Source organism: Oryctolagus cuniculus, chromosome 9 (genome assembly GCF_964237555.1).
Source record: "Oryctolagus cuniculus chromosome 9, mOryCun1.1, whole genome shotgun sequence".
NCBI classification, from domain to species: Eukaryota; Metazoa; Chordata; class Mammalia; order Lagomorpha; family Leporidae; genus Oryctolagus; species Oryctolagus cuniculus.
This window is the reverse complement of record NC_091440.1, coordinates 81902154-81924907: the sequence shown is the minus strand read 5'-3', so window position 1 is coordinate 81924907 and position 22754 is coordinate 81902154. Positions and strand designations below refer to the sequence as shown.

Genomic DNA, 22754 nt, shown 5'->3' with positions numbered 1-22754 from the left:
TCTGTCACTCTGCCTTTCAAATAAAATCTTAAAATAAGATTGCCAGTCATTTCCACACTGCTAAATCTTGTGAACACTTCATCCTCATATTCAATGAGTAACACTGACATGGTGATTACTCCAGCATTCTTAACATCTTATTGATTCTGTCTTTTAGAAGGTCTTTCTCCTCCTGTGAGGCTGGCTGTTCTTTCTCAGTCTCCTTTGCTAGCTTAGCCCCTAACCTTAAATGTTAGAGTCCTGGTATCTTTTCCTATTCTTCCTCTCTGATGATCTCACTTGTGACTTTATATACCGTCTATTTACTAATAGCTACAAAATTAAAATCTTTGACCCATATGTCTTTCCAACTCCATATATTCATTCATCCAGCCAACTACCTTGACAGTTTTACTTGGATGACTAATAAACATTTCAGCTTGATGTCACCAAAGCTGATGTTCTTTAAACTAATCTGTCTTTATATAAATAAAGTGAAAGTCTTAACACTGCCTTCAAAATATATCCAATTCCAATAATCACTTCTTGTCACTGATACTTTGGTTTTAATCACACATACTACCAGGATTATTTCAGAACTGCTCTTCTGCTTCTGACTTTAGCCCCACCCCTTTATCTAGTAAATTCTCACAAAGAAGCTGGTAGTAGGGGTAGGGGTGGGGGTCCTTTTAAACATAATACAGGCCGGCGCCGCGGCTCACTAGGCTAATCCTCCGCCTAGCGGCGCCGGCACACCGGGTTCTAGTCCCGGTCGGGGCGCCGGATTCTGTCCCGGTTGCCCCTCTTCCAGGCCAGCCCTCTGCTGTGGCCAGGGAGTGCAGTGGAGGATGGCCCAGGTGCTTGGGCCCTGCACCCCATGGGAGACCAGGAAAAGCACCTGGCTCCTGGCTCCTGCCATCGGATCAGCGCGGTGCGCCGGCCGCAGCGCGCCGGCCGCGGCAGCCATTGGAGGGTGAACCAACGGCAAAGGAAGACCTTTCTTTCTGTCTCTCTCTCACTGTCCACTCTGCCTGTAAAAAAAAAAATAAAAAAATAAAAAAAAAATAAACATAATACAGGTGTTACTTTTTTTCTCAGAATTTTCCATGTCTGCCCATCACAGAGTATTAGCCCTAAAGCCTTTACCATGAAGTATGAATTCTCCATGGTCTGACCACTTTGCTACCTTTCCATTCCCACCTTTAAACTTTCCCATTCCATTCTCTGCTCTAGACAAATTTGTGTCTAGGCCCATTGATATGTTTGTTTCCTTCCACTGGAATATACATGCTATGATTTTGTTTCATTTGTCATTGTATATGCCAGAAAAAAACAGCACCTGGAACATAAGAGCTAATTAAATATTTAATGAATAAATAATAACTAAATGAATTCTAAGGTACTTTCAAGTTTTAGCCATTCAAAGTTTAGTGAAAGGAAGTCTGGAGTTTTCATCAATGTGTCAAGTGTTAGGAAGAATATGTATCCTTGAGAGACAATGAATTGAAGTTTAGACATGTTGAATTGAAAGTGAGTATGGAACATCATGGTAGGGATGCCTGATACTATGTGCAATTAAAATATTAGAAGAGTAACTTACATTGTTACTCTTGTTGTAACCAGCACAGCTGGTTAAGCATTCCATATTGGAGCTCCAATTTGAGTTCATTTCCAATCCAGCTTGCTTCTGATACCCCTGGGAAGGCAGAGCAGGATGGCCCAAGTGATTGGGCCCCTACAACCCTTGAGGGAGACTTAGATGGAGTTCTGGCTCCTGGCTTCAGCCTAGTCCATTCCTGACTATTGCAACCATTTGAGGAATGAAATAATTATTGGATGATAAATCTCTCTCCTCTCCCTTCTCCTTCTTTTCCCTCTCTGCCTTTCTCTCTGACACTATACCTTTCAAATAAATAAGTTTATAAAAATAAATTAATAAAACATAAGAACAATACCCAGTGGGAGAAGTCAGGCAAGAGAATAGAGTGTTTTTTTTTATTAAATGGATTTTAATGTAAGCATTGGGAATCTCCTATCATCCAGGAAAAGTGTATAGGGAGGAAATCTGACTTTGAAGATAGGAATATTTTTAAGAATCAGGAAGAATAATCACTAGCTAAAGAAACAAGAAATAAACAATAATGATAAGAACTTTATGAAGGAAAAACCCATCACAGTTGTTGGGAAGGTTGAACAGAATGAGTTTACAAAAGAAGCTATACCATATACTCTTACATAGGCAAGCAGAAGGTCATTAGCAACTTTATTGAGAACAGTTTCTGTATAGTAGAGGGAGAAGTGAGAGTTCACTTACTAGAAATTGGAAAAGTGAAAATAGCTAGGTTAGATTGATTACCTATTGAAGAAGGTTGATCATGGAGAGTAGATAACAGTGACAATAAGCTTGAGGCAAAGATAAAGATGAGAAAGGTATTTTAAGGGTGTGCAACGCTTTCAGGCTAAATTAAAGTAATGCTTTAAAAAGGGTGTAAACAAGTTAAAAAAAGAGAGAGAGAGAGAGGTGGAATAATAATTGAAACAGTTGGACTTCTAGGGGGACAGTTATTAGATGGGGTCCAGAGTTCAGGTGAGGGGGTAAGCCATAGAGAATAGAACCTATAGATAATTCCTTGACAAAGGAGTTAAGTAGGGAAGACTGTGATAGAACTGAAGGGGAAACACACTGAGAAGTTCATGTTTAACAAACTCTCTTCTATTAAGAGAAGTAGGTTGTAAAGTCAAAGAGTGGAAATCAGTGTGTAAAAATCAGTTACAGCCTTGGAAAGTGTGATATTTTGGCATGGAAACCATGATGGATATAAATAGAATTGCCACATTCCAGTTGAGGGTCTGTTAAAAAAATAAAAGGCATGTTCCCAAACACCTATTTGTGTACCTTTACTTATATATTTTCTCCCCATTATAGCACAACTAAGGAACGCCAAGAAATACAGCATCCACATATTACTGTGCCTGGACAAGAATTTCTGTCTAAATCTCATTTTTATGAGCACCTGACTTTGAAAAAATCTTCAAGCAGTTCATCAGTTTCAGAGCAACCATTTTCTAAAGTTCCTACCACAACAAATGAAAAGATGAGACACTCAGTTACTGCAGACAAAGCTACCAAAGTCTTCATCCCACCTTTTAAAACTAAATCACATTTTCACAGAGATGAACAGTGTGTTAGCATGGATAATAATTCGGAGGAAAATAAACAAAACCAAAAAAACATAGGTGAACATGGTTCAGATGATAATGAAAATAAGATTAATGATAGTGAAATTCATGAATTTAACAAAAACAACTCCAAACTGGCAGCAGCTATAATTTTTGCAAAATATGAAGAAGAACCTCTAGGTATTGTATGAAATTTATGTGACATGTTTTTGCCTTTTAATTAGATATATCTCATTAAATAATAATGGCTTTTCTCCTTTTGTGGTGATTAATAATTTTAAAACCTCTTAATTCTTTAGAGTCTCTAAATCCAAAGATTATGTTTAAATTATTCTAATGTTTTATTTTAAAGAAAACTATCTGTAGACTTTCTTGTTAAAAAAAGTTATTAGACACAACAGTCTAGGATGGTTATTACCAGAATGTATTTTTTATCATGCTACTGCTGATTTTCTTCAGAGACTAAGATAAAAGTCATATATTTCTGTTGTTCACCAGTGCACCAAATGACCTCTGCAATATTTCTGTTCTTTATTCAACTTTACAAGACTTTTTTCATTCCTGAAAATTTTAAATGGTGTGGGCTCCTTTTTTCTCTACATACAAAATTAGGACTGACTGGTAAGTAATTTTATTTGGGGTTGTGCTCAAGAGGTAACAGAGTACATGAAATATATTTAGATAATGCATTGGAGGGCTGGTGCCGCAGCTCAGTAGGCTAATCCTCCACCTTGTGGCGCCGGCACCCCAGGTTCTAGTCCCGGTTGGGGCGCCGGATTCTGTCCCAGTTGCCCCTCTTCCAGTCCAGCTCTCTGCTGTGGCCAGGGAGTGCAGTGGAGGATGGCCCAAGTGCTTGGGCCCTGCACCCCATGGGATACCTGGAGAAGCACCTGGCTCCTGCCATCAGATCAGCACAGTGCACCAGCCGCAGCACGCCGGCCACAGCGGCCATTGGAGGGTGAACCAACGGCAAAAGGAAGACCTTTTTCTCTGTCTCTCTCTCTCTCTCACTGTCCACTCTGCCTTTCAAAAAAAAAAAAAAAATAATGCATTGGAGTGAAATAGACATTTTGAGAATTGATGATTGTTTACAGCCCTTGTCTCTTCTGTTGAGGAACAGTGGTTTTTTTGTTTCTCATACTATTTGTTGAACTCTTACTTAGAGTAGGGTTAACTATACGATCATTAAGTATACTGAAAATAAATCATTATAAAAATTAAGAGTAGGAATCCTGGGGGGCCAGGATGCACTATGTTCCTAAATCTGTGTTTATGAAATATATGAAACTTGTATCACTTTAAATAAAATTTTAAAAATTTATGTTTTCTATTTATGCTTTAATAGATTTAATTACAAGTCTTCAAAATGCCAGAGATATACAGGATATGCGAATTAAGAAGAAACAAAGGCAACGTGTCTTTCCACAGCCAGGCAGTCTGTATCTTGCAAAAACATCCACTCTGCCGAGAATCTCTCTGAAAACAGCAGTAGGGAGCCAGATTCCCTCCGCATGTTCTCATAAACAGGTATGCTTTTGTCTACAGAACTAACAGACTTTACAGCAAAGTTAATAAAGTTAATAAGATAATTTTGTTTTACTAAATAGTATCTGCAAGTTATTTTGTTTAAAAAATGAAATTACTGCAAGAATGGATGAATGAAATTATACTTCCTAACCCACCTATATGACAGCTTCCCTATCCTCTGCTAGGTGTGACCTATCAAAGTGATATGTGCTTCAAAATTACTGATTCTCTTCTCCCTTCAAGTCATATTTGTTTGCTTTCTATAAATACTGTCAGCCCAGGAGTAGAGGAACATAATTGCATTAAATATAAAGCATGAATACCTGATGGCCCTGATCCTTGTAAGACTGTTTACTTTTTTTTTTTTTTTTTTTTTTTTGACAGGCAGAGTGGACAGTGAGAGAGACAGACAGAGAGAAAGGTCTTCCTTTTGCCGTTGGTTCACCCTCCAATGGCCGCTGTGGCCGGCGCACTGCAGCCGGCACACCGCGCTGATCCGATGGCAGGAGCCAGGTGCTTCTCCTGGTCTCCCATGGGGTGCAGGGCCCAAGCACCTGGGCCATCCTCCACTGCACTCCCTGGCCACAGCAGAGAGCTGGCCTGGAAGAGGGGCAACCGGGACAGAATCCGGCACCCCAACCGGGACTAGAACCCGGTGTGCCGGCGCCGCTAGGCGGAGGATTAGCCTAGTGAGCCGCGGCGCCGGCCCGACTGTTTACATTTTTAAAAGAGGATTCTTATTAAGAATGATAGTTAAGCCACTACCATCTAGAATTTTAGGCAATGAAGAGGTGGAAATGATACTGATACTATTAATAGGAAATGTTTATTGCCCATTTCCTATGTGCTGTGCACTCTTCTTAGCACTCTAAATGTGCTGATTGTATCTTGCTTAGTCCTCACAAGCACCTTAAAAGAAAGGCACTATCATTTTATCTTGTCCATCATTTTGTAAAAGAAGATTGACATCATTTTGTAAAAGAAGATTGAAGCATAGAGTGTTTAGTAACTGCCCCAAAGTCATTTAACTAGTCTAGCAAGTGGATGAGCCACAGTTTCAAAGCAAGGAAATTGCCTGCTGAGACAAGTGCTGAGCAGAGGGAAGGTACTACTCGGTTAGACATACCAGGGTGAAAGGAAACATCTGAAAACAAGCAAAGCCTCTCTGGAAATTGGAACACTTGAGGTCATATTCGTTGAAATACACTTGTCTCCATCCTTTCCCTGCTCTGTTATTGAAGTTGGAAGATTTCAGTAAACACGGGATTGTTATGTATCCCCACAGTGCCTTCCTGTGACAGATTTAGCAGAAGGCATATATACTGGAAAATGGAAACAGTATGGTAGATTCTTGAATGTTTAAGTCCCTTGTATAGTGCATTAAATTTTTTATCTTCTAGTAAGTAAGTTGGATGTTTTTTATACTAAATATTTTAGTATTTAAATGAAAAGTATGACAGATTCTGCTTTGGCTTGTTGTAATTATTTTTATTCTAAGAAACCTTCATTTTGTTTGACATTTTTTTCATTATCTACTTTTTCTGTCATTTATTTTGTGCAGCTATATATGTATGGCGTTTCTAAACACTGCATAAAAATCAACAGTAAAAATGCAGAGTCTTTTCAGTTTCACGCTCAGGATTATTTTGGTAAGGAAGATTTATGGGCTAGAAAGGGGATACAGTTGGCTGATGGTGGATGGCTTGTTCCCTCCAATGATGGAAAGGCTGGAAAAGAAGAGTTTTACAGGTACTTTATGCAAAAGGTGATTTTTGTGTTAACAGTTATGTATCCCATCATGCCTGTCTTCCTCACAATTTCTTTGTTTTTACTCTTTCCTTAAACTTAACATCCTATTCTTTGGTTTTCTATTTTAATAAATATAAAAAATATAAACCATTTCCTGCTAATTTGCTTGGGAGGAAGTTAATGGCCCAAGTACTTGGGTTCCTGCCACCCATGTGGGAGACCTGGATACAATTTCTAGTCCATGGCTCAGTCCTAGTTTTTGTGGGCATTTGGGAGTGAACCAGCAAATAGAAGAGCGCTCTCTCTTCCCTTCCCTCCTCACCTCACCTCTCCCCTCCCCTGCCCTCCCCTCTCCTGTCACCTTCCCTTCCCTCTCTCTTTCCCCTCCCCATCTCTCTGCCAGTCTTTCAAATAATTTTTTTTTTTTTTTTTTTGACAGGCAGAGTGGACAGTGAGAGAGAGAGACAGAGAGAAAGGTCTTCCTTTGCCGTTGGTTCACCCTCCAATGGCCGCCGCGGCCGGCGCGCTGCGGCCGGCGCACCGCGCTGATCCGATGGCAGGAGCCAGGAGCCAGGTGCTTTTCCTGGTCTCCCATGGGGTGCAGGGCCCAAGCACCTGGGCTATCCTCCACTGCACTCCCTGGCCACAGCAGAGGGCTGGCCTGGAAGAGGGGCAACCGGGACATCAAATAATTTTTTAAGTAAGGAAATTGTGCAGTGTGTTAGAAGGTATTACGTACTATGAAGATAGCTGGCGGTGGAAAGGTTGGTAAAGAAGAGTTCCGTTTTAAATAGAGTAAGTAGTCAGGAAAGCTGCTCTCATGGATCTGGTGAATGTTCTGAAGGAGTTACAGGAGAAGTGATCTTGGACAACCCAGGAAAGGCATCACAAACTCTGAAAAGGGAGAGTGCTTTTGAAGTATTTGAGGAACAGGAGAGGAGTTAGTATCGCTGGATAGAGTAAGCAGGAGGAAAGGATAATAGGTGAGATAGAAAGGTAGGATCATAGACCTTCCTAAGAACCACGGCTTTTACTCTGAGTAAACCACTAGAAGGTTTAAAACAAAAACTGGCATGATCTGACTTATTGCTGGAAAGCTAATTCTGGCTAGTTGTTGAGATTGCTATGTATAGAAAGGCAAGTAATCCATAATTCGTACTTTGGAAATTTATATTCATTAAATAAAAGTTAAAAAAAAATAAATAAAAAAAAAAAAAAAAAAAGAAAGGCAAGGACGGAAGCAGAGCCTCCCTAGGAAACTATTGCTGTAATCCAGGTGAGAGATGGCTTCTTGGACCAGAACTGTGGCAGTGGAGTTGGTGAAAAGCAGTTAGAGTCTGGGTATATTTTGAAGGTCGCACTCAGGATTTGCACGAGGATTAGCTGTGGAGTGTGAGAGAAGATGAGAATAAGAATGGCTTCCAAGATTTTGGCCTTGGCACTAACTCTATTAGAATTGTGATCAAAAATGAAGGAAAAATTCAGTGTTCAATTTTGTACATTAGAAGCTTGAGATATGAGAGTAAGGTATCCACATGGAGGTGATTAGGTAGGCAGTTGAACATGCAAGTCTGGAGTTCATTGGTTAATTATAAGCCAAAGAAATAAATTTGAGAGTCATCAATATATAAATAGAATTTAAAGCCGTGAAAAAAGATACTGAGAAAGAGCTATTAGAAAGTGAGGAATAAATGCAGAAGAGTGTGGTATGTTTCATTCCAAGTGAAAATAGTGTTACAGGAAAAAGAGAATGGCCATCCGGGCAGTGACACTGGTAGGTGAGGTCATATGAAGACTGAGTATTGATTACTGGATTTTGTACGATAGAGGTCATTACTACTTTTAATAAAAATAGGTCAGTAGGGACAGGCATTTAGCCTCATGGTTAAGAAATCTACTTCCCACACCTGTTGTCTGGATTCCCTCTGAGTGCAGTGTTACAAAATAAGCTCTCTGGAACATTCTTTGGAAAACTTTCAAGAGAGTTTTATTTTTTTATCCATGTTTTAGTGCTTCCAGTCCTCTTTTTTGCCTAAATTCTACCTTTATGATTATAGTATCTGTGTTTTATACCTAGCTCTGGCTCCTACTAATGCAACTCTGGGAGGCAGCAGTGATGGCTCAGGTAGTTGGGTTCCTGTGGAAGACCTGGAGTGCATTCCTAACTCCCAGCTTTGACTTTGGTCCTGGCTGGGAACCATAATGACCATTTTGGGACTAAATCAATGGATGGCAGTCCTCCCTACCCACAACCAGGTCTCTCCCCTCTTCTTTGTCCCTCCCTCTCTCCTTGCCTCTCAAATACCTTTTTTTTAATGGCTCAGGGTTGGGCATTTGGCATAGTAGTTAAGATACCACTTGGGATGCCCATATTCATTATCAGAATGCCTGCATTGAGTCCTGCCTCCACTCCCAATTCCGGCTTCCTACTAATGCACACATTGGGAGGCAGCAAGTAATGTCTCAAGTACTTGGGTCCTTGTCACCAACCTAGCAGGCATGTATTGAGTGCTAGACCCCCAACTTTGGCCTGATAACAGCCCAGCCATTCCAGGCCATTGGGGAGTGAATCAGTGGATGGGAGCTTGTTCTCAGTGTCTGTCTCTCAAATAAGTAAATAAATAATTTTTTAAAAAATAGGTCAGTAAATTAGTGAGGTAAAAGTCTGGTTAGAATATCGTTAAGGAACAATTGAGAAAGAAGAGTTGAAGACAGAAAATACAGTCAGATCTTTCATGAATTGCCAAAGAGAGACACAGAAAAAGGATCAATACCTGGAGGAAGAAGCAGGTGTTTGTTTTGGCTCGTTTCTTTTAAGGTAGAGGGGAAAATACTTTTTGCTGATGGGAATTGCCAACATATTGGGGAAAATGATGAAGCAGAAGAGAGAAATCATGTCCTTAACTAGGCAGTAAGGGGAGAGCTAATTCACAAGTGTAAGGTCGGTATGAGAGTGGAAGTTCTTTTTTGTTTACTTTTATTGTCTTAGTTTTTGTTTTGTTTTGTTTGTTTTTGGACAGGTAGAGTTACAGACAGTGAGAGAGAGAGAGAGACAGAGAGAAAGGTCTTCCTTCCATTGGTTCACTCCTCAAATGGCCACTACGGCCAGCACGCTGTGCCAATCTGAAGCCAGAAGCCAGGTGCTTCTTCCTGGTTTCCCAAGCGGGTGCAGGGGCCCAAGCACTTGGGCCATCCTCCACTGCCCTCCTGGGACATAGCAGAGAGCTGGACTGGAAGAGGAGCAACCAAGACTAGAACCCGGCACCCATATAGGATGCGGGCACCGCAGGCAGAGGATTAACCAAGTGAGCCACGGTGCCAGCCCCTGTCTTAATTCTTAAGAGTGACAGTGAGACAGGAGGATGAGTTAGAGGAAAGTTGAGAAAATGGGACAGTATTAGAGAGACCACCAGGACTAGGGATGGGTGTTCTTGGTTGTGACTTCCAAAAACATTCTCTTTGATAGTGAAATAATCTAAAATATAATTATTTTAAGTTACGGATCTCATTTTCTAGGAATAACTATATGTGAGTTGAAGTCATTGTATTCACTGTTTCATTAAGTAGAGTTTTCATTAGTATGCTACTGAAATACATGCTTAATAATTTTCTAAAATTATATCACAGATCATTTCTAAACTCATAGATACCTATTGAATGATCTTCCACAATGTATCAGCCCCTGTAGTTTTTATTATATTATTTCACCTTTATTTCTTCAGAGCTCTGTGTGATACCCCCGGTGTGGATCCAAAGCTTATTTCTGGAGTCTGGGTCTATAATCACTATAGGTGGATCATATGGAAGCTGGCAGCTATGGAATTTGCTTTTCCTGAGGAATTTGCTAATAGATGTCTAACCCCAGAGAGAGTGCTTCTTCAACTAAAATACAGGCAAGTTTAAAGTGTTACATTAAATTATCATTTAGTGCAGTGTGAGTCGAGCTTCTGTGCAGTCCAAGTTCCACATCAAAGTTGGTGCATGAACCAGTTGATAGTGACAGTTTCTATCCTCCACTGCTGTTCACGTTGTATCGCACAGTTCTCTTGTCATCTTCCAGCCCCTGCGTAAGAGAGATTGCTCGTTCATGCATCTCTTGCTTCCCTCTCTTCTCACTCCCTTCTTAACTTCTCAGAATATGAAAAGAATATGAATTATTAATGGGAGATACTCATCAGGGATTGCTGATAAAGCATTTTGTACTTTTTTTTGCTTTATATACATTCAACAATAAAAAGTTAATATACTGCTCATCATAAGATTTTACACTCTTCTCAATAGTTCATTGATAAATTAATTTTTATTCACAATTATTCAATGAAATTCTAAAATCACAATTCCTAAAATATGTGTTTTCTTTTCACTTTTAGATATGATATAGAAATTGATAGATGCAGAAGATCAGCTATTAAAAAGATAATGGAAAGAGATGATACAGCTGCGAAAACACTTGTTCTCTGTGTCTCTGACATAACTTCATCAAACACAGATACATCTGAAAATTCCAGCAGTAAAACTAGTTGTGTGGAAAACAAAAAAGTGGCCATTATCGAACTCACAGATGGGTGGTATCCAATTAAGGCCCAGTTAGATCCTCCCCTTTTTGCTCTCTTAAAGAGTGGTAGACTGACTGTGGGTCAGAAGATCATTGTTCATGGAGCAGAACTGGTGGGCCCTCCTGAAGCCTGCTCACCTCTTGAAGCCCCGGACTCTCTTATGTTAAAGGTAAGTTAAATTTCTTTAAACACTTTCTAGTTTCGTCCTTACCTATGCGCCTGCCTTCAGACATACCTGTTTGCCTCTAATTTCTGAGCATTTTTGATACTTTGTTTCACATTGGTTCCTTAGAGTACATGTAGTAGCTGAGCAGCCTTGGGCAAGTAGTGTCATTTCCCAGACACAATACTTTAGTTTGATGACCTCTAAAATTGGGATATTGTGAAGATCAGATGTTAATATATTTAAGCACTTAATACCATGCCAGGCGCCATTGTAAACACTGTGAATGCTTGCCACTCATTAGCAGTAATCATTTTCAGGCTGCTTTCATTTCCTTGTCCGGAAAATTGTTAGCTTCCAAAATTGTGTTGACATCTCATCTGCTGTTCCTTCTAGTTTTCCTTGTCCTTATGACCTTTCTGAGGAAGCCTACATAAATAAGTATTTCCATCCATCATGTTTAAATTAAAGTCCTCTTATCTATTTTCTAATAAATATTTAACATCAAAGCTTTTTAAAAAGTTATGTTTTGCTGGCGCCGCAGCTCAATAGGCTAATCCTCCGCCTTGCGGCGCCGGCACACCGGGTTCTAGTCCTGGTCAGGGCGCCAGGTTCTGTCCCGGTTGCCCCTCTTCCAGGCCAGCTCTCTGCTGTGGCCAGGGAGTGCAGTGGAGGATGGCCCAGGTGCTTGGGCCCTGCACCCCATGGGAGACCAGGATAAGTACCTGGCTCCTGCCATCAGATCAGCGCGGTGCGCCAGCTGCAGCACGCCGGCCGCAGCGGCCGTTGGAGGGTGAACCAACAGCAAAAGGAAGACCTTTCTCTCTGTCTCTCTCTCTTACTGTCCACTCTGCCTGTAAAAAAAAAAAAAAAAAAAAAGTTATTTTTTGAAAATATTTTCATACAATGTTTCTGTTTATTCACATTAATTTTCATGAGACATTTAAAAGTGAATATTTTAAAAGCAGTCCTAAAGAAATAAAAGTGCTCTTGAAATCTATAATAGAGTTTAATATATGCTTAACTTCTAAATTAATGTGTTCATTAATTTGTCCAGATTTCTGCTAACAGTACCCGGCCTGCTTGCTGGTATACAAAGCTTGGATTCTTTCCTGATCCTAGGCCTTTTCCTCTGCCCTTGTCATCACTGTTCAGTGATGGCGGAAGTGTTGGTTGTGCTGATGTCATTATTCAACGAACATACCCTATACAGGTATGATTATTTTTGAAACTCTCTGTGTATCTCTTTATTTTGAGGTAATTAGTTTGGGTTTATTGGGTTTTTTATGTTTTTGTTCTTGAATACAGCATATTTGAAAGTTTTTTTGTGTAACACATTATTACAGTGGATGGAGAAAACATCTTCTGGGTTCTACATATTTCGCAATGAAAGAGAGGAAGAAAAGGAAGCAGCTAAACATGCAGAGGTCCAACAAAAGAAACTGGAAGCCTTATTCACTAAAATTCAAGCAGAGTTTGAAGAGCATGAAGGTAAAATGAGCTATATATTACAAGATGTTTTTTTAAATATATGAACAAATTTTAGAGGCTTCTAATTTAACATTTGTAACTGAGTAAATTGTATTGAATAAAAATTAAAATATTTTTCTAATTCAGAAACTGAATTTTTTCTGATTTTTAAAACATCTTTTTACACAAATAAACATCAAACTGACTCCACATTATCATTTTTATTGAACACACTGAGCTTTTAGATACTATTTTTAATTGTCTCAGGCAATAAAAAATAATATGCTGGGGCTGGCACTGTGGCATAGCAGGTAAAGTCGCTGCCTGCAGTGCCTGCATCCGATATGGGTGCCAGTTCAAGTCCCTGCTGCTCCACTTCCGATCCAGCTCTCTGCTATGTCCTGGGAAAGCAGTAAAAGATGGCCCAAGTCCTTGGGCCCCTGCACCCACATGGGAGACCTGGAGGAGGCTCCTGGCTCTGGCTTTGGATCAGCGCAGCTCTGGCTATTGTGGCCAATTGGGGAGTGAACCAGTGAATGGAAGACCTCTCTCTCTCTGGGTGTAACTCTGACTTTTAAATAAACAATATAAATCTTTAAAAAAAAATCATATGTCCACAGCAAAAGCCCTAAATATACATGACACACTCAAATTTCTGATCTTTTACTGCACATTAACAAAATCGTTAGGAAAACTGGACAACCACAATCAAAGGTGTTACAGAGTGCATATGGTTCTGACAGAACAAGGAGAGGTTTTCTGTAGGAAACAATTCTACTAAACAACATGGGAGAAGTAATTGAAAATAACTCAAGACAGATTAATGCACAGTGGAGACTCCAAATTGCCGTTTAGTTGTATTGTAGGATATAAAAACCACTTCTACCTATAGAATGTTAAGCTGATACCCAAGACAGTCAAAGCGTGCCATAATTCAATCAGCCACTATTCTCTGGTTATACCAAAAAATAAACAAGCACAAATGATTTCACCTCTTAAAAAATCACTTATACTTAAAAAATAGGATGAGGTGGGCTTCCCTCCTTCTTAAAATTGTTTCTAGAGCTACTAAAAAAAACTTGCACCTACAAAATGGTTGATAAAAATTTTCCTCTGGACTGTACAAGAAGGGAGACAGGGACCACGGCTAACACATGGTGTATGATATTAATCAGACTTGGCTCCTTTCTCTTCTGCTTCATCAGAGGCTGGTCTCTCCTTATGTTTAGTTTCTCCGTTTTCTGCAGGCAAGTCTTCTTCGGCTTCTTGGTTAGCCACCTCAGCCTGTTTTCCCTTCTCTTCTCCTTTGCTTGCACTTTTTTGTCTGATGACTTAAGCTTCCTGGTGGGCTTCTTGGGCTTTGCTTCCACTTTAGCAAGGGCCAGCTTCTCCTTCGCCATCCCTTTGGCAGAGCTGACCCTCTTGGGCATCTTGGCAGCTGGCGGGGGCAAGGGCACGTGCTGGGTACCTGCAGACCGTGGTGCACCAAGAGCCTTCACAAAGCTAGGCTGCCTGGCCACTGCTGCTCCTCCTTGGCCCAAGCTGCTGGGACCCCCTTAAGTTGTTTTGGTTTTTTTTTTAAGGTGTATTTTGTGGAGCCAGTGTTGTGGCATTAGGGGTTAGGCCATCACCTGCAATGCCAGAATCCCATATGGATACCAGTTCAAGTCCTGGCTGCTTCACTTCCCATCCAGGTCCCTGCTAATGTACCCTGAGAAAGCAGCAGAAGATGGCCCACGTCCTTGGCAGAGTTATAGAGAGAGAGAGGAAGAGAGAAATCTTCCATCTGCTGATTGACTCCTCAAATGGCTGCAATAACCAGGGCTTGGCCAGGCTGAATCCAGAAGCCTGGAATTCCATCCATGTCTTCCCATATGGGTGGCAGGGACCCAAGTAGCTGGGCCATCTTCTGCTGCCTTCCCAGGCATATTAGTAGGGAACTGGACCAGAAGTAGAGTTGCCAGGACTCAAACCAACATGAATATGGGTGGCTGATATGGGAGGTGGTGGCTTAAACTGCCACACCTCAGCACTTTTCCTTATCTTTTCTGTTTGGAGCCTACCATCTCCTCTTGTCGGTTTTTTGTATGATACATTACATTATTGTGAACTGTAATCCCATTGTACTATGGGACACAAACTTGTTATTTCTATGTATTGGTGTGTATAATCCATCCTCCCTCCCTTCATCCTTTCCAACTTCTAGTAATTACTATTCTAAGTTCAAATCTATTTATCTTCTACATATGAGAAAGAACATATGCTGTTTGTCTTTGGTTTATTTCACCTCACATAATGTTCTCCATTCCCATCTATTTGCTGCAATGTCAGGCCTTTCATTCTTTTTAATGGTTGAATAATACTCCATTGTGTGTGCATACCATTTTCTTTATCTGCATCCATCCATGGATATCTACATTGATTCCATATCTTGGCTGTTGTGAATTGTGCTGCAGTGAACATGAAACTGCAGAAATCTCTTCCATTTGCTGACTTTATGCACATATGAGAGATCTATTTTTATGTTTTAAGGAACCTCCTTACTGTTTCTCCGTAATGGCTGTGTTACTCTACATTCACACCATCAATAAATAAAGGTTATCTTTCTCCACATCCTTATTGTCACTTGTTTTCCATCTTTTTGATAATAGCCATTCTAACTGGTGAGATGATACCTCATTGTAGTTTTGATTTGTATTTCCCTGATGGCTAGCGATATTGTTGGCTGTTTGTATTCCTTCTGAGAAATGTCTATTCAGACTACATTTTTTGTTGAAATTTTTTAGTTCCTTCTTGTGTATGTCTGTGTGTGTTCAATTTCTTTAATCACTGCTTCATTATAGAAATTTATCATATGCTTGGTTAAATTTATATTATTTTGCAGCAGTTGTATATGGGGTTACGCTTAATATTTTTTCTCAATGAGTTAATTATGTGTATAAAAACTTAGTGATTATTGTGTGTTGATTTTTTTATCCTGAAACTTACTGAATTTGTTTATCAGTTCTAATAGTCTCTTGGCAGGATCATTAGGTTTCTCTATATGTAGAAACATGCTGTCTGCAAATAGGAATAATGTACTTCCTCTTTTCCTATTTATATACCTTTTAGTTCTTTCTCTTGCCTAATTTCTCTTTCTAAAACTTCCAATTTTAAGATTGATTGATTGATTTGAAAATTAGATGACTGAGAGACAGAGATCTTCCAGATGCTTACAACAGCCAGGGCTGGGGCAGACTGAAGCCAGGAACCGAGAATTCCATCCATGTCTTCCACATGGGTAGCAGAGTCCCAGTACTTGGACCAGCATCCACTGCCTCCCAGGTGTATTAGTAGGAAACTCTATTAGTTACACACAGTAGCCAGTACTTAAACAAGGCACTCTGATAGGAGGCGTCGTATCCCAAGCAGCAGCTTAACCTGCTGTGCCATACTGCCCACCCTCCCAGTACTATATTGAATAAAAATGAGAATCCTTGTCTGGTTTCAGACCTTACAAGAAATGCTCTTCAATTCAGTGTAATGTTGGCTATGGTTTTGTGGTATATCACTTTTATTATGTTGAAGTATGTTCCTTCTGTACATTATTTATTCAATGTTTTCGTGATGAACGGATGTTGAAATTTATTGGATGTTTTTTCTGCATCTGTTGAGATGATTCTATGATATCCTTCATTATGTTGTTTTGATGTATGAGATATATTGATTTCCACATGTTGTACTGTCCCTTGCATAAATCCCATCTGATCATAATAAATGATCTTTCTAATGTGCTGTTGAATTTGATTTACTAGTATTTTGTTGAGAATTTTTTCATCTGTTTATCAGGAATATTGGTGTATACTTTTCGTTATTGTTGCTGCCTTGTCTGGTTTTTGGAATCAAAGTAAAGAGGGCCTTGTAGAATTTTGAAAGATTCCCTCCCTTTGAATTTTTAAAAATAGTTTGAGAAGAGTTGGTGTTACTTCTTCCTTAGAAACTAGCTTACTAGTTAACTAGTGATGTTCTTTTTTCCTAGAAAGCACAGCAAAACAATGCACACCGTCACGTGCCCTGACCAGACAGCAGATCCGTGCCCTGCAGGATGGTGCAGAGCTTTATGAAGCTGTGAAGAGCGCACTGGACCCAGGTTGCCTTGAGGTGAGAGAGTAAGAGGACATGTCATGAGCCTTCATCTTCATCTTTTGAGGTGGGAAACTGAGTTGGGAATAAAATAGCTAGAAAATGTGCTCTTTTAGGATCAGGTTACATAAGATATATAAAAGTTCCATGTCATCATTACTTACTACAGTTAGAACATTTCACATATTAAGATAAGCTACTTCCTAAACTAAAAACACCTACATTTTCCAAAATAATTAATACAAGTTCTAGGATTCGTTGGCTAGACAGAGAGGAGAGTGAAAATATTTTAGGAAAATTACTGGCTGTTCATTGATTCATTTTATTTACTTGATAGTTTAACGAATCTTGTGAATATAGCCTTAACTTTCTTAAATAGTGGGACTGCAAAATAAATAATATTCTCTAAATAATGCAAGCAATGCTGTTCAGAGTGGAATTCTCTTATGTTCTCAAATTTCACAACTTGAGTTCTAGTGAGAAGTGAGACCAGTTTTAGAAACTGTAAGTATACCTGCTGCAAGTATGTAAGTTAAGGCCTTATTATGCTTTCTTAGAAAATTATTTGCCTCTGTCTCATATTACTGTATTTATTGAAACTTGTTCATTCTGTTAATCATCATGAAGTTACTTTAATTTCATCCAAAGAATTTAACAAAATATTTATTAGACTGGTTTTCTTCTAAAGAATGTACTGATAACATAATTAGAATAAGGAGGTAGAGTGTTTTGCTTTATCTCTTCAGGGCTTCTTCCCACTTTCTATCAAGGAGAAAAACCTAAAAACAGGTTATTTTTAAAACTCTAATATGTATGATTCTATGAGTTTTGAATTACATAAAGTTACTTTAATTGTCAAGGTAAAAAAATAGCCTTGTTTAGGTCAGACATGAGGGTTAAGCTGCCACTAAAGAGTCCTACATCCCATATTGGAGTGCTTTGTTTCAAGCCCTGCCTCTGCTTTCATTCTAGCTTCCTGCTAATGCACATCCTGGGAGGCAGCCAGTAATAGATCAAGTACTTGGTTCTATGCCACCCATGAGACCTTGTTAAAGTCCCTGGCTCTAGGCCTTGTCCTGGCCTACCTCTAGCCGTTAGATGTATTTGGGTAGTGAATCAGTGGATGGAAGATTCTCTCTCTCTCTCTCTCTCTCTCTCTCTCTCTCTCTCTCTCTCTCATTAAACTAATCTCTGCATGTTTAGAAAGACTTCTACAGAGTATAGAGATTTTATAGTCTCCTCTGCAGTGTAGATTAGGGTATTAAGTTGTTTAGGGCAGGAGAAGTCTACAATGTTTTATGTCTAGACAACATTTCCTATTTTGTTGTATTTGCCTATACATTCAATTTTTTAAATTTTTGAACATTCTATAAGATTCCCAAGAGGTACAGGCAGAAATTTGCTGAAGTGAATGGAAAATTGTAGGGGCAAAGATAAAAGTGCTAGAGCAGGCATTTAATCTAGCAGTTAGGACACCCATATCCCTTATCAAAGTACCTGGGTGTCATTCCTTGCTCCTGAGTCCAGCTTCCTGCTAATGCAGACCCTAGCAGGCAGCAAGTGATGATGGCTCAAGTGGTTGGGTCCCTGCCACCCATGTGGGTAGATAGGTTGAGTTCTCAGCTGCCAGCTTCAGCCCAGCCAGACTCTGGCCATTCCTGGCATTTGGAGAATTAATGCAGGAGCAGATGCAGTATGTGGCAGAGTAGGAGGGGTTGTAAAATAGAAAGTTTTTAAAAGAGTGCTTATTTTACATGTATGTTTTAAATTGTTTCTACTATTCTAAGGAGAGTAAATGCTACCAGGGCTAAGAATCTTGAGCCAACCTCTATCTATATGGCATTGTAGGTAATTTATTCTCTCTGTGCCTCAGTTTCATCATCTATAACTTAGAAACAATAAAGTACCTACCCCATAGGATTATTGTGAGAGTTAAATAAATTACTACATTTATCACATATAGATCAAATTCTCAAATATAGTGAGTGTCCATGTTAGCTATTTACAATGATGATGGTGATGACTATGATTATTAAAATACATTTATAATTAGGATTTTATTTTTGCTCTGGGGAAATTTGTCATGGGGTTAATAAGCAATTCAAGGTACCTGAGAATATTATGTAATGAACAGAATATATTATTCCACATCCTTAAAATAAACTCAGTTCTATTGTATTTTATTTCCATTTCGAGGGATACTATTCTGGAACTTGTGTTCACTCTATCGTAATATTTTAATGTCATAGAGTTATTTCAGTGAAGAACAATTAAAAGCATTGAATCATCACAGACAAATGCTGAATGATAAGAAACAAGCCCAGATCCAGCTGGAGTTCAGAAAAGCCATGGAATCTGCTGGACAAGGGGATCAAGGTTTATCAAGAGATGTTACAGCTGTGTGGAAGTTGCGTATTATTAGCTATGAGAAAAAGGAAAAAGATTCAGGTCAGTATGCAAATGTTTTAAATCAGTTTTAGGTTAAAAAAAAGTGATCTTATTAACAAAATGATTATAAATGTTGGGTAAAAAATGTAGTTACTATATATCAGAGGTGCAAAATATACTAGCAGTGCCCACAAAAGATGACATAGGTTGAATACAACAACTCTGAACAGCTCTGAACACCGCAGTGTTTGAAATGTTGGAGTATTTGCTTAGACTTTACTTGTTGAGCATCTCTGATCCAAAATTTCAAAATCTGTAAGCTCTGAAATGTGAGACTGTTTTGAAACATTTTGTTGGATTTTGGGTTTTCAAATTAGGGATACTCAACCAGTGATGTACTCCTTGGATCTTTATTGTTATCTGTATTCATTTTCAAATAAGAATTTTAATGACAATTCATTGATTGTCAGTTCTTTCCATTGTGTCTTGGTCATTTTTCTCTAAACAGTTATATTGAGTATCTGGCGTCCATCATCAGACTTATATTCACTGTTAACAGAAGGAAAGAGATACAGAATCTATCATCTCACAACATCAAAATCTAAAAGTAAATATGAAAGAGCTAACATACAGTTAGCATCAACAAAAAAAACTCAGTATCAACAACTCCTGGTACAAACCTTTCATTATAATTTTTCAATTTTGATAAATGCATATTAGTTTATAGAACCTCCAATTACTGAATGTTTGTTTTCTTTTGTTCTCTGTAGGCTTCTGATGAAATATTACTCCAGGTTTACCAGCCAAGGGAGCCCCTTCACTTCAGCAGACTACTAGATCCAGACTTCCAGCCACCTTATTCTGAGGTGGATCTAATGGGATTTGTAGTTTCTGTTGTGAAAAAAATAGGTAATGCACAGTGTGTCTAATAGTAACTTTTTACTGATTGTTTTGAAAACCATTCTTTTAAACTTTGTCTTCTATATGACTAGTTGAAGCTACCTACCAGTTGGCAAATTTACTAATAAGTGATTTGAAAATAGGGTTCTTTATCCTTGATACTTACTGAAAAACAGTTCTACATTATATCGCGGTAACAACGTAAATCTCATTCTGCACTACTTAAACATTGTTGATTGCTAAGAGAGTTTTTGTGATATATTAATAAGTACTAGAAAGATAATAGTAGTGCTCAGGGGCAGTCAGCTGAGCTTTTCCTACTTTGTCCAGCTTTTCCTGCTCCCTGACATCTTCACCACACTTTCATTGTTAAGTGGGACACAGCATGTTCCTCTTTCTATACCTTTTCCTTTGTGTCATATCTGTAAATATCTATAGGTCTTTGTATTATATCTATTAAGTATTTATAGGTCTTATCAACCTCAGTACTATAGAAGTGCCAAGACCCAGCTGAGATTCCAACTTAGTACCAAGCCTACCATTTATTGACTCTCGTGTGCGAGGGCCCTCAGCCTCACCTCCTGACACTCTCTCCCCTATTTCACTTCAACCGTGTAACACTCCTCTGTACTCACTGTTCCTTCCCCAGACTTGGCTGTCTTGGCTTCCTCAGATCTCTGGTCAAATACAACCTTGTATGAGTCCCTGCCCTTAACACGTTTTCTAGAAGAGCAGTTACCCCTTTGCTTCCCAACCCAGTGCTCTTTCTCCCTTTATCCTACTTCAGTTATCTCTAGCACTCCTCAGTGTCTAACTGTAGATATTTATGTTTCTGTTTCCCTCTTCTAGAATTCAAGCTCTATGCAGGCAGGGACTTTGTTACTGCTGTATCCCCAGCCATTAAAACACTATGTGGTGGGCCGGCGCTGCGGCTCACTTGGCTAAGACCTTTCTCTCTCTCTCTCTCTCTCTCTCTCTCTCTCTCTCTCTCTCTCTCTGGCTGTCTAACTCTACCTGTCAAAAAGAAAAAAAAAAGTTAGGGCTGGGCTTCTCATTGCTGGATGGTCAATTCACCAGAGACAAGAGTTGAATTAAAAAAAAAAAAAAACACTATGTGGTGAAGGAAAGGGTCTCAAGTATTTGATAGATTCTTGTTTACCAACTGCCTTGTTATGATTTCTCCTGTCCTCAGTTCTTTGGACAAAGTTTATTGTCAGTCCTTTTTGAAAAGGCTTCAGGTCTACCATATTCCATGAGCTTTTCCTGTGTTTGAAAAGTGTACCTGCTACCTTAATTCTAAGACTGTATCTTGGCTAGATACACTGTAGGGTTGTGCTTTTTTCCTTCCCACTGAACATTGGAGAAATAGGACTGCCCTAATTTTTTCTCTTCTTTAGCTGATTTTTTTTTTATAGCTGGATGCCTGAAGATTGTATTTGAAATTCCAAAAGCCCAACTAAGCCATGTCTTAGTGTCAGCTTTCTGTATAATTCTAGAACATAGGAGGGTCTTTTATTCTGCAAATTCAGTACTTTCTTTATTTCAAGGAAGTGTTTTATCATTTTTTTTTTTTTTTTTTGACAAGCAGAGTTAGACAGTGAGAGAGAGAGAGAGACAGAGAGAAAGGTCTTCCTTCTGTTGGTTCACCCCCCAAATGGCCGCTACAGCCCGTGTGCTGCGCCGATCCGAAGCCAGGAGCCAGGTGCTTCTCCTGGTCTCCCATACGGATGCAGGGTCCAAGCACTAGGGCCATCCTCCACTGCACTCCCGGGCCACAGCAGAGAGCTGGACCAGAAGAGGAGCAACCAGGACAGAATCCGGCATCCCAACTGGGACTAGAACCTGGTGGCCAGCGCCGCAGGCGGAGGATTAGCCTAGTGAGCTGTGGCCCCAGCCGGAAGTGTTTTATCTTTAAAAAATCTGCTGTTCCATTTATTGAGATACCTGCTTCAGACATACTAGCTAGTCTTATATTAGGTCATTTTTAGTTTTGCTTTTATCTCTCCTTTCATTATACTTATTTGTCTTTTCTGTCTCTATGCTTTATGATTACACCTAGCCTTTGTTTTAATTTCTGCAATATATGTTTTATCCCTTGCTGTTTCTAATGTGTATATCTGTCCTATTGTAATGGTATTTTGGCCTACAATCTCCTTTTCATATTTCTGGGCTATTTATTATCTCGTGTTCAATGTTTTATTGAATAAGTAAGTATTCTTAATAAGTTCAAAGCATGAATCAGTTTTGAAGAATTTAAGAATTCTCTTCTGTCCTTTAAATTTGTCTTTTGCTGCTCTTTCCTTTTTTCTTCAACATGTTTTGTCTGGCTGCTCATGGTTTAGTGCTCTGTAGATTTCTTTGTTTTATTTTGTTTTTTTGAGAAAGAAAGATGTACAGATAGAGTCAGCAAGTTCCCTTCCACTTATTTACTCCCTAGATGCCCACAATAGCTTGGATGGGGCTAGGGCTGGAGCCAGGGCCAAGGAATGCAGTCCAGGTCTCCCACATGGTGGCTGGAACCCAAATACTTGAGCCAACACTGCTACCTTCCAGGCCATGCATTTGCAGGAAGCTGTGTAGTCAGGAGCTAATACCAGGAATCAAACCCTGGTCCCAGTTAGCATTAGCAGAAGCTCAAGAGTTACGGTAACAGCTGGGGAGAGGGGCAGAGAAGGACTACATGAAGTGCGAGTCCTTGGATAGGCTTTCACTTTCACCCG

At 39.4% G+C, this 22754-nt stretch overlaps 1 protein-coding gene across 5 annotated transcripts in view; it reads left to right on the top strand.

Moving 5' to 3' along the window:
• The window catches only part of BRCA2 (BRCA2 DNA repair associated), a 72250-nt gene that overhangs the window by 42503 nt on the left and 6993 nt on the right, over nucleotides 1-22754 (top strand). For all 5 annotated transcript variants that reach the window (XM_002720579.5, XM_070049046.1, XM_070049048.1 and 2 more), the window contains 11 exons: nucleotides 2906-3339; nucleotides 4505-4686; nucleotides 6248-6435; nucleotides 10158-10328; nucleotides 10806-11160; nucleotides 12212-12367; nucleotides 12501-12645; nucleotides 16643-16764; nucleotides 18996-19194; nucleotides 19643-19806; nucleotides 19905-20043. In XM_002720579.5, the coding sequence (XP_002720625.3) occupies nucleotides 2906-3339; nucleotides 4505-4686; nucleotides 6248-6435; nucleotides 10158-10328; nucleotides 10806-11160; nucleotides 12212-12367; nucleotides 12501-12645; nucleotides 16643-16764; nucleotides 18996-19194; nucleotides 19643-19806; nucleotides 19905-20043 (2255 nt within the window). The remainder of the gene's footprint in view (nucleotides 1-2905; nucleotides 3340-4504; nucleotides 4687-6247; nucleotides 6436-10157; nucleotides 10329-10805; nucleotides 11161-12211; nucleotides 12368-12500; nucleotides 12646-16642; nucleotides 16765-18995; nucleotides 19195-19642; nucleotides 19807-19904; nucleotides 20044-22754) is intronic.